Here is a 12,820-nt window from a genome sequence, read left to right on the forward strand (position 1 = left end):
TAAAAGATCTCATCGAGATCTTTCAAACAAGATTCATAATGCATATTTTTAGATTTCAATAAACTCATAATTTTTAAGCTTGAAATTGCCTTCTTAAAAAATAAGAGCTTAAAACCCGTTCTGGTTAACAATTTTTAAAACTTGCACTCTCTGCAGATGCCCACCTGCGCTGTACGGTTGGGAGTTGTTCATTGCCGGCTCCATTAATGATTTATGTTTTCTTGTTTGTTATATATATATATATAGAGGAATTTTCAAGTGAGGGATCCCTCATTTTGTTAAAATGAGAGACTTTCATTTCCCGATCAAATTTTAAAAATCCGAACTGTTCAATGTGTGCAGAACGTAATTTTAAGGGTCTTCGCGAAAAATCAGCAAAAAAAATGACCGGGAAGGGCGTCATCCGAGCAGTTTTTTTTGAACCGTTCAATGAAAACTGCTCCGATGAAGCCCTCCCCGGTCATTTTTTTTGCTGATTTCTCACGGGGACCCTTAAAATCACGTTCTGATCACTTTGAGCGGCTCGGATCATCGAAATTCAATTGGGAAGGGGAGTCCCGCATTTTAATAAAATGAGGGATCCCTCACCGGAACCTAACTCTCTCTCTCTCTCTCTCTCTCTCTCTCTCTCTCTCTATATATATATATATATATATATATATATATATATATATATATATATATAAGGTTAATTTGGTGTGTAAATTATTTCTAACAAAATCAGTTTTCACTAGCTATTTATAATCTTTCTATTCGATTATTCCCCCCTCGGGCCTGGATGGTTTGATTTTAAAACAATGATTGTTATCAATTTACATTTCGTAAGTTTTGTTTAGATTTTCGTCGCAATTTTTGGAATTAATCATTTGTCTTGATGAGAGGAATCATATATGACGACATTTTGGACAAAAAAATACATTACCAGTTTTTTGGGTTTTTTTTGTCTTTATATACTACACTTCTTTTTATATTTTTGTCATAATTTTTTTAAGACTTCTTTCATCTTGACGAATCATTAATCCAGAAAATATGACACAAATTTAACCAAAATTCAAAAAAGACCAACAAAAATACAGAAAAGAACAATACCTAAAAGTTAGGGAGAACGGATTATTCAGGATCCGAGAGCCCTATAGCGATACTCACTACCGTCTAAAAGTGTTTTAAATGGTCCGAATTTAAAACAAACACTTCCCCCGCTTCCGATTGTCCACACACTAAAGCTTCCAAAGCTAACAAATCGGGAAAAAAATTTAGCGCCGAGCAGGCACTATGTAGTGCCCGAGCAATGCAACTCAGCCGTCCATTCGGATTTTGGACGGCTTAGATTTGGAGAGAGAAAAATGAGAGAGAAAGTGGTTGACAGAGAGGTGAGAGAAGGTTTTAATTTGGACCGTCCAACACAATTTTGGACGGCCCGGATGCACTGCTCGAGCACCACGTAGGCTTGCTCACGTGGTACCCACCCGGCACTGAAAATTTTCTTAACAAATCGAATCATACTCGTGATGGACGCCACAAGCCCCCAATTGGTAACTCCTGGCTCTCCCTTGTGGGAGATCAGGGTTCGAGCCCCACTATGGACAGTTTGTGGGTTCAGGACTATAGATAGCTTGTAAATCTTCTGTGGACTAACTCACTAACTTTTTCCACTAACCCCGTTAATGTATACAATATTGGAAAACAAAAACCCCATAAAGAACTTTGGATAAAGATTTACCTTTCTATTCGTGTGATGGATAGAAGAAACTGAAAAGAAAATCTGTATAGCCAGGGCCCACTATATATTACAGTGCCTCTTGCTCATACTATCTCAAGAAGCAAAATAATTTAACAAAAACACTTACAAACCCACCCCCCAAATAAATAAATAAAAACAATTTAACAAAAACATGAAATTCTTTTCACTAAAGACGATGCTCGTCAAAATGAAAACAAAAATAAAATAAATACAATGAACAAAACGAACGAAATGTAGATAGATAAGCAGAAACAATTAGATAATCAGATTTTTCCATAGTCTGTAGAGAATTTTGCCGAACAACAAATTTCAAAAGTCCATTTGTAGAAAAATAGAATGTGAAAATTATTTCTTCACTTGTGCTAGTAGGCCCTGGAAAAATTTGAAAATCCTGCGGTGCGAGCTGCACTGCAACCTGTACTGCAAGGGCTGTAAGGCTATTGATCCGGCCATTTATTTTAACGATGATGATTCCAATTTAATCTAAACATTTATTGATCCGAATCATCCATTGTTTAAATTAAAATCCAAGTCATTTCCGAAATGGCCGGTCGAATCGATTGCCCTACCGATGGCCACCTTAGAATTTTCTCGACTCCGGTCTCAGCTGGCTGTCTTTGATGACCTCACACAATGAATTGTAAGAGGACCCACCTTTGCTCAAGGCCTTCTCTCCACTGATTTTCAGCTCCTTGGCTCTCAACCTCATTCCTTTCCCCCTCTCAAACTCCATCACACTCCTCACCATCTCCTCTATCTCCTCCCTCCTCACCACCTCCTTCGTCGGCAGCACCTCCGGCCGCACCGCCACCCCCAGCTCCTCCGTCAGGAACGCAGCATTCATTCTTTGCTCGGCGTACAGCGGCCACGCAATCATTGGCACCCCATTGACTAAACACTCCAAGGTCGAGTTCCACCCACAGTGCGACAAAAATCCTCCCACAGATGGATGGTTCAGTATCTTCATCTGTGGGGCCCAGAGGGGGATGATTAGCCCCGAATTGCAGGTCCGGTCTACGAACCCATCGGGCAAGAAGTCTACAGTGCCGTTAATGGCACCGTTGCCCGAACTAAAAAATGACGCGTCCGCCTGTCCGTCGATGGGCGGGCGCACCACCCAAACAAACCTTTGCTGACTCATCTCCAAGCCCCAAGCCAACTCAGTGAGTTGCTCACCCGACAACGTTCCCCCGCTACCGAACGACACGTACAACACCGACTCGCCGGGTTGCTGATCGAGCCACTCCATCAACTCGGTGTTCGTAGCTTCCGGTTCAGCGGCCTTCGTAAGCGGACCGATAGGGTAGACCGGGACATCAACGATCGAACGCAGCGCGTTCAGCGATTGACAATCCTGATCTTCCCACGTGTTCAATAACATCCCGTGGGCAGACGAGTATTCTACGCCCATGCGAACGTACTCTTTGTACTGCTGGTCGTTCCGGTCCAACATCGGGTCAACCACGTCTTCCGGTCGAAGCGGCTTGCAACCGGGAATCCTGAGCATTTCCGTCTGGTCAACGTACTGACCGACGACCTCCCTGTCCAACACGTGGCAGTAGCAGGTGAGAGCAGCGAACCATGCATTCGATGTGATGTAAACGTACTTCGCCATGCGGAACTCGTCGGCGACCGGTAGCGACTCGGAGCCGAAGAGGTCGACGATGAGGGAGGTGGGGCGGGGGCGTAAGCTGAGGAGAGCGGAGCGGACGGAGGGTACGGCGGCGCGCATCATGACGCAGAGATGGGTGACGACGGCGGCGGCGGGGTCGAGGAGGGAGGAGACGTCGACGGGAGGGAGTTGGACGATGCGGAGGAGGTTCGGAGAGGTGGTGGCCGGGGGGTGGAGGAGGTGGGATTCGGCCGGGGAGGTGTGGGTGGTGACGACGAGGATGGTGACGGGGATGTTGTGTTGGGTGATGAGGCGTTTGGCTAGCTCTAGGACGGGGATTTGGTGGCCCATGCCGGGGCTGGAGAGGATGGCGGCATGGGGGGTTGGGGTTTCCATGGGTGGAGAGAGAGAGAGAGAGAGAGAGAGAGAGAGAGAGAGAAATGAATGTGTGCTTTGGAATACTGTTGGAGAGAGAGAGAGAGAGAGAGAGAGAGAGAGAGAGATGAATGTGTGCTTTGAAATACGGTTGAATTTATAGGCAACAGGAATAGAAAAATAATCTTTTCGTCTTTCTTTTTTTGGATAGGTATGGGGTGCATGGTTTTCTTTGTTTGGTTAGAATGGAGTATTTTGTTTTGTTTCGATATATATTAGTACTATTTTCGATAGTGCCAATACAAAAGATATACTAGGAAAAAATGTTCGGAACAAGTTCATTGAAAAACTAGCCAAATTGAGCAGTAGTACTACGTTTTCATGTCCTATTATTATTACTACTAGAAGAATCAATACTAGTGTACTTTGAAGAGTCCATATTCTTTTCTTTTTTTTCTTTTTTTTTTTTTATAGAGGATGGTTGTTCAATCTACTGTTTATAATTTGTAGGAGTTACACTTTAGACCTCATGCTCCAAAAAAGCGCAAAAAACGCTAGCTAGCTACACGATTGGGCCAAACCCCAAGATATAATAGCCTCTTTGAATGGTGACAAAATGTGAGATAAGAAAGAAGAGTCTTAATTTTTTCACCAAATCTCACCATTTTCCGTGAGATTGTGTGAAAAAGGTGAGCAGCCAATCAAAACATTTTATTTTTGTGCTTTACTCTCAATTTCTCACCAAATACTCAGTTTCTCTTTCTTTTTTGGTAGCATTAGATTGCTTCTTTTTTTTGTTTGGTCAAAATTTATTATTTTTCATGTCACATTTGAAAAAGACAAATATTTGCAAAATGCTGTATTAGTATTGAAAACGAGTGGTGGTGGGAAGAAGAAAAAGATCCAACTTTGTTTCTTGATCTTCCTACTGTTAGTGAGGTTTTCTAGAATACTGTATGTATTTTTAATGGTTAGTGATTGTGGCAAGTAGTGTCTTAGTTATACTACTAGTGTTTGTTCGTGCCTACGGCATTATGCACTCCAGTTGAAATTGTCCATCCTTAAGATACTTGCTAGCTAGTGACTCAAATACTAAATTGATTCATTAGTGTGTAGTATGTGATCCTCTTCTTAGTGACACGAAAAAGAATTACTCGTGCTTACGGCACTTACCAACTAAACTTTTAAGCTAGCTACAAAAAACTATTAATTTGCGTATAGGATTTTGGAATTGGAAGATCGGTGGCATTTATGCAATTACTACAAAGAATGTGAGTATTTACATTACATTTGCAGAGTTCCTTGGCGCAATTACTACAAAGAATGTGGGCACTTACATTATATTTGCAAAGTTCCTTGTCAACCCTTGAATCAAATAAATCTCAGTCCTTCTTTCAACTTGTGTTTATGTAGTCCCTATACCTTAGTGTTTTATTAGATAGATATATTCATTTTTTGAGAGATGCTAAAGACACATCACACTAGAAGAAAAATTGCATTGGCTGACGAATGAAAATCGTCACAAATTGTATGTTTTTCGTCACAAATAATATTGATGACGAAAAGTATTTGTCAACTAAAGGTTGTCGAGAATTTCTACCTGGTGACGAAATCTATTTTTCGTCACTTATAGTGTTTTTTGAAGACAAAATATTTCGTCACCAAAAAGTAAATAATTTGTGACGAAATTTATTTCCCCACCTATTTTGCTTTTTGACGATGAAAATTTTTGTCATCAATTATTCCTTTTGGCAACGATGGCGGCGAAAAAATTCGTCACCTATGGGTCACATTGGTGACGAAAATTTTCGTCACCAATATAAGAAATCGGTGACGAAATTTTTCGTTGCAAAAGATGTAAGTTTTCATATGGAAAAAAAAAATCTCTTTTTTGCTCCTGCTGGGTTTTGACCCCGAATCCCTCAAGTTTTTCGCACAAGCTTCGACCAAGAACAAGAGCAGGAAAAGAGACTGGAACAGGAACAGAATAGTGAAAATGTGTCGCAAACTGCTACAAATTCAGGAGTTATTATTTCTAATAATAACATACGTGCTTCTCAAGTATAAGGCATCAACCTCCTGGTTGAAAAAAGCATCACAAGTCAACAGTATGAAGACTCTTTGAGTAATGATGGGATTGATGATGAAGTTTCTGGGTACATTTTTGACTCACAAGAGCAGGAGCAGAACATGATTGATAAAGAATTGTAGAACACCATCATGGCAGGTAATACTCCTGGTATAGTTTATGATGATACTGGCGTACTAAGAATGAAAAAAATGACAGCGGAAGAGTCCAAACAATTGCAATTGATGTGGAAATATAATTCCTTTGATCCGCTGCGGAGGAATTAATAATATCAACCATAATTGCTAAGGCTTGGAGTAACTATGAAGATTATTTCATGGAACATAAGGGGACTAGGTAGCTCGGTTTAGAAGAGATTTTATCAAAACTAATAGAGGAAAAACAAAGGTGATCTAGGGCTCCCCAAGGTTGCACGTAGAGTAAAAAATTCAAATGTTTGGAAGGATATATATATGTGCTATAGATACTATGTGTGCTGTTATGGGAGATTGTGTCATCGAGGGTTTAAGTTCAAGGTCAATTCAGGAACAAAGATTAAATTTTGGAAGCATAGGGTGATGAGACTCTTCAAGCTGTTTTCCCAGGGCTTTCTATTTTATATACCCAAAAAGAAGCAATGGTAGTTGACATGGTGGATGATCAAAATCAAGATTTATGGAAGTTCCAATTCAGGAGAGTTTTGTATGATTGGGAAAGAGAACAACTACAGAATCTCGTGCAGTTGCTGAGTGGAGTACTTAGGACTTGGTGAAAATAAGAGTAATTTTTTGGGTTAAAGCATGCTGCAACATTCAAGTATAGTCTGTTAAGGATTTCAAGAGAAATCTGAGTGGGATTACTAGTGTATCCAGTTTTTGGAGGGCTAAAGAGTTGCTTTTGGATATATGCTGGTTATCCTTGATTTTGCTCCTGATGTGGCTGCTGAATAACGTGCACTCTGCTCTTGCAACTTCAACTTTAAATTTTCTGTCTAATAACTGAAATACCGGCCCTTAAACATGAATAGGTAAACTAAATAACCAAGTCATTTCTTCCTTTTCATATTTAATTCAATCGAGTTTGAAATATTAATGCAATGAAATTAGACTGATTTTATGTATGGAAAATATGTACAAGTACTTGATTGTTTAGTTCCCTCAATATCAAGGGCATGTCAGTCATTTTATACAGTAAAAACTAATGATGTTAGTGTCAACTCAACGGATTGGAGAAATCTAAACACTTGTTTGTAAATGGTGTAATTATCATAACCTTAGGAGAGGGTTTCTGCATTTGCCAGAATCCCGTAGGGAAGGGTCAGTGAAATTTATTCAAAAAGAGTTCAACACGACTCTACCACATAAGTATCGAAAATGCTACTGGTACAGCAATTTGTGCACAGATTGTGTTGTGGGATTCATCACGGGTCCCACAAAAATGATCTAAGCCATTCATTAAATGTAAAACATTTTTTCAATGTATCTAGTAAAAAATCAGCTCAATCCAATACCTATAAATGCTTGATCTAATTATCTAATTTTTCATTACCTGAAAATCTGAATGAAAATTTAGATGATTGGATCGAGTACTTATAGATATTAGATTGAGCTAATTTTCTACGGGAACTCTTGGAAAAATATTTTACATTTAATGAACGACTCGAATAATTTATGTGGGACCCGTGATGGGCCCCACCACAAAATCTGTACACAATCTATGCACATATTGCTGTACCAGTAGCATTACTCCATAAGTATACACGTACTCAAAATTCTTTTTCCTTCAAAGCACTATATATAGTGCGGTTCATAATTAGAGAGAATTGATTGACGGGATTGCATTAGTTATAGACAACAATTAACTCTAAGTGAAGCGTACACTGACTTGGTTAAAATTTGCACTAACCCTATTACGTGGGAATTTCTCATTTGCAGATACAAGTGTTAATAAGATAATGATACAAGATAAATACAACCATTATCAATCACAAGAATTATCAAGAGATAGGGATAAAACTAAGCATTATGTAACAAGCCCCCTCAAACTGATGCCAAAGGTGGTGTAGGGGTCAGTTTTTTTTTTTTTAAATCTGCGTAAGGGTCAGTTTGTTACGAAGAAATCCAAACCGGTTGAAGCAGGGATGGATGTACATGGGGCACGCGGGGGCATGTGCCCCCATTCGAAATAAAAATATTTTTTAAAAATATTTATGTATAAATTAGCATAATTATGAAAGTGTGATAATTTATAAACATACACACTTGTATATATCCCAAAAATACACATATAGAATTAGTTTTATGTCTAAATTTTATCATATGATGCGTTTATACTTATTACTTTACAAGCTGTTTGTCTATTTTGAGTTATTCTTTTTTGATTCTCTTTATTTTTTACCGTCTCGGAGAAATATTTTAAAATAAAGACATTAACAAAATTAGCTCGATCATTCTAAAATTTGTTAATGTTCATTTAAAACATACTTTAAAATTTTTTTCTGAGATTTTGTGCTCATTTTTACCTAATTTAACTTAAAGTACGCTTTATAAACTTTTGTAATTAGTAATGCATGCTTTAATTTTAAACGATCTTACTATGGTTGACTAAAAAAATAAACTTTCATCATTATAATTAACAGATACCCCCACTAGGGTACATTTTTGGATCCGTCCCTGGGTTGAAGGATAGACCCTTCACCATGATATTGACAATCTGATCTTTAGAGGAAATAAACCGGACATGTAAGTCCTTCCGATCGCGCAACTTTGTCACGAACAAAGTGGAAATCAATGCCCGCATGCATGCATGATATGCTCGGGCATGAAAAATTGGATATGAGAGTTCGGCAGCAGTACTGTCATCTATATTGGGGTGCTTAGTTATATTTTGAATGAAATTGGACAAGAGAAGTTGGTTGTAAAGAAATGAAGGGATGATTGATGCAATTAGTACAAAGGAGTCAAAGGCTTTAGGCTTACATTCATACAAGGAAAAGCACAACAATGCTTTATTTATGGGCGCTGCTATTCGCAGCCCTTTATTTTCTCCCGTAGCCCACTAAATTTCGGTAAATGGTTGTTGAAAATCATAAATAACATTTTGGTAAATTGCTGTTGAAAACAAAATTATATTTCGATAACTACATGTCGAAAATATGTTCAACTTTCGGCAAACATCTGTTGAAAAAAATATTATATTTCGGTAATTGGATGCTGAAAATATATCTCAATTTCGGTAACTAACTGTTGAGTATAATTGAAAATTTTTAACGGGCTATGGGAGTAAATAGAGGGCTCCGAATAGCAGCGCCCTTATTTATAGAGCTACACCACCGACTTTTTTTCTCTAGAAAAGTCTAGTTAAGCACATGTGCTTAATTACATAAAATCTCCCATCTTCTAGAATTATCTAATTCTATCCATGTGCATAAATACAAATATCTTCTACACACTTCTATTTATTTTAAGCTTAGATACTTATTCTATATTATTCTAGAACAAGATTAAAAATTATGTCTAACAATCTAATGCTTTGCATGCAATAGTGCATTGCTTGCAGGAGGACTAAGAGAGATGATTATTACCCAACTAAATATTGAACTCACCAGATGATCACCGATCGCCGACACACTCAGCCCAGTCGGCATCAGAGTAAGGTTGGAGAATCATTTGAGAGACTTGCGGGATAAGAGGAAACCATGCATGATCAATAGCGTGTTTGAGATACCACAGTACACATTTCGCGGCACACCAATGAACATTATCGGTGAACTACATTGGGTTGACTCACAGGTTACCAACTGGTGCGCACCCCAAGAAAAACACCAACTCAAAGAAATTAAACACCCTTTCCCTTTCAAGTGGGTATCATTTGACAAGTATATACCCTGCACACATCCAACATCTTATGACCCGGCCCCCGCATGGCAACCAAAACAACCATTTCCTTCGAAAACTCCCTTGTTTGATTCTAAAAGTGAAAAATATACACCATGTCTCTTTCACTCTCACAGAAATTGAAAACAAAAAATTTTGGTTGACTTACTAGAAGTGGAGTCAGAATTAGCCATCCCAAAATCACAAGGGAGCCAGAACTCAATTGCTCTGGTTTTGTACAAAACTGCAACCTAAACCTATAACCGGTGCATTTCTTCTGACCTTTTTCAAAAAACGCGGGCGCAGTTTCTCCTCAAAAAATGACCTCTCCAATCGGAGAATGCACGAGATATCTACCTAAACAAGTCGCCCCTCGAGGGGATCCCAAGTTAGCCCCAATGCGTTGGTCTCTAACTAGAAAAGTAAATAATTGAGCGAGAAGGCCTCGTTGCTTGTTTTATTGATCTTAATGCTTCCAGTTCAGAGGGTTTGCCTCACCACCCTTCAAGCGAAGTGTTACTATCTTCATGTTCAAAGACCAGTTTGTTCCTAATTGAGCACAAGATCGATTCCCCCCATGTAATAGCTAAATAAAGTAACCTTTTAAATGGATCTCTTTCCCTTCAAAACTTGCCCCAACTAGGCCAGCCACGATGGACCAAATTCGATCCGATTCCATAATGATCTAAGTCCAAGGATGTAAAAAGGTCTCAAGGTAATGGGTACATTACATATCTATTCATTCGTCTTGCACCACCATTCAACCTTTTTCCATCAAATGAACTCACATCACTGGGAATGGCTTTGGGACAATGGAATCTTCTTCTTTCATTCGCGAAGGCAATTCATCTTTTCGCTTTTGATAAATGCCAAAATATACATATTTTGGCCCTCCAATCTACATTTATTAGTCTTTTATTTTTGTTAATTGATTTTTATTATTTGTTTTTATGTTTATAGGTTGCTCGAGCCCATTGTCCGAGACTTTGGGTAAAAAGAAGAATTTATAGAAGTTTTGGATCAATATGCAAAGTCCTTTGAAGTTAAATGGTTAATGTCTTATAATGTGAAGTTCAAGGGCCTTTTATGTTATTAGAGATTAAAATTAAACCCTACTCCTATATTAGTCAGTGGAAGGTACTGACTTTGAAAAAGAGGTTCTGCGGCCGTGGAAAAGTTTTCGTACAGAAGAATAGGAAGAACGGGGCTGCCATTATTTAGTTTTCAAGTTTTGTTCAATTATTCGCACTCCGGTAATTAGTTTTAATTTCTGTTTTAATATAAGTTATTCAGTGATATTTTATTAATTGATATTTCTTGTTTATTTTTCATCTCGCGTAATAGAAGCATGATTCAAATTAGGGTTTATTGTGTTTCTTGTTCAATGCACAGTAAGTAGTCATACAGGTAGGGTCGAGGGGTGATTAGCACATCGTGACTAGTTTAGACATTGCTCATATTTTCAAATAATGAAAAAGACAATTTTAGATTGGTAAAATACTTCCCGCAGACCAACCAGGGCATTGTCGGAATCCATATGAACAGGAGAATGGGGGTCCAAAACTCATTATCCGCTGCGCATGGATAAACGACAACCAGAGGGTCTCGCATCTTGCGGGGTATCTTTTTCAATCGAAAGTTGGACGTTTTAAGAACACTTAATGGAGCAAGTTAATTCGAACTGGTTGCGAGTGCTATAAACCCTACGACCTTGCCTTTCTTTTAATTATTTGAAAAGAACAATCAATTTCGTAGGTTTTAGTTAATCTCAATCAATCAACAAGGAGTGGCTACCTAAGAGCCAGTTTAAATAAATAACAACCCGAATTTTTAGTCAGCACACATTACCGTTTCTGTGGATTCGACTCCGGACTTACCGGATATTGTGATACGTCGGTCTCCACCCTACGCTTGGGGCAACCCATTAATTTAGGATTAGAAAATCGTCAAGCATTTTTAGCGCCGTCGCCGGGGACGGTAACGTGTGTTAAGAATTCGAGTAGTTATTTTTTATTTATTTTCTTTTTAGTTCTTTATTATTATTTTTTTTTATTGTTGAAAAGAAAAAAAATGACTCATTTTGCTAGGTGCTATGGAGGTTATGCAAACAAATTTGATTGTTCAGTGTCACTTCCTATATTTTTATGATTTGGTCTCAGAAAATCATTTTTCGCATATTCATGACCTTGAGAAAGATTTTGCTAGCGATAGAGTGACTCTTTTATATGTATTCCCAGCATCTTTGAGTGGTAGTGCTCAAGATTGATTTAATTCTTTGAATCCAAGATTGACATGGAGTGAGATTATAATACAGTTTTTAAAAATTTTTAATCCCTCATATGAGACTCATATGCTTTTATAAGAACTATCAGATTTCTATCACCAAGATGATGAGTCTTTGTCACAGTGCTGGGAGCGATTTAAATTTTCCGTATTCTCTTGATCGAGTTTTAATTGTGAACTTGGAAGTTTTCTGGTTATCTTTTGTCGTAGTTTAAATCCTAAACCATGCCAGGTGGATTTTAGGTCTACTGATGAATTCCTGGATAAAAATGCTGAAGAGCCTTGGGATTTCTTAGATGAATTAATCCAAAAGCTCCAATTTTGTGAGTTGACTGAAAATTCTAAGGATACCAATTCTGATGCGAGGAAAAAAGAGGAAATAGAGCCGCTTCCTGAGGATACTAATTCTGATGCGAGGGAAAAAGAGGAAATAGAGCTGTTTGTCATTAGTGAAGGCTATATGCCTTTTGAGGAGTCATTGCAAATAGTTACACTGAATAATCAAGTACTCTCGGCTCTAGATTGTGCCACCCCTGCTACTGAGTCTCCACTTTTGCAAGAGTTTTTAAATGTGAAACTGATTGATTTTTGATCGAAGCCCATTCGGTAGTCGTTGAAGTTTACCAAACGGCCGTCAAATTCAATTATTTATTAACCGGACTACAACTAAAGATTTGCATAGTATAGCAAGAAAGTCCGAGTCGATCCACATGGAGCTTGAATATAGCTTGTTCGGATTGTAGATGTAAGGGTTTCCGGCGTTTAGGCGGCCAACTTTTAGTTTTCCTTTGAAAGGTGAGAATTGCCCTTATGAAAATGACTAGAAAAAGAGTTTGGACTAAGAATTAAAGGCGGCAAGGCAATGG

General features: G+C 38.4%; 1 protein-coding gene across 1 annotated transcript; it reads right to left on the reverse strand.

Moving 5' to 3' along the window:
• Positions 1 to 1,996: 1,996 nt before the first annotated feature.
• On the reverse strand, positions 1,997 to 3,830 carry LOC131329218 (anthocyanidin 3-O-glucosyltransferase 5-like). The gene has a single exon (XM_058362305.1). It carries the CDS (start codon positions 3,747 to 3,749, stop codon positions 2,322 to 2,324), a length of 1,428 nt encoding a protein of 475 aa, XP_058218288.1. The 5' UTR covers positions 3,750 to 3,830; the 3' UTR covers positions 1,997 to 2,321.
• Positions 3,831 to 12,820: the final 8,990 nt, after the last annotated feature.

This window comes from Rhododendron vialii, chromosome 6a (assembly GCF_030253575.1).
Source record: "Rhododendron vialii isolate Sample 1 chromosome 6a, ASM3025357v1".
Lineage (NCBI taxonomy): Eukaryota > Viridiplantae > Streptophyta > Magnoliopsida > Ericales > Ericaceae > Rhododendron > Rhododendron vialii.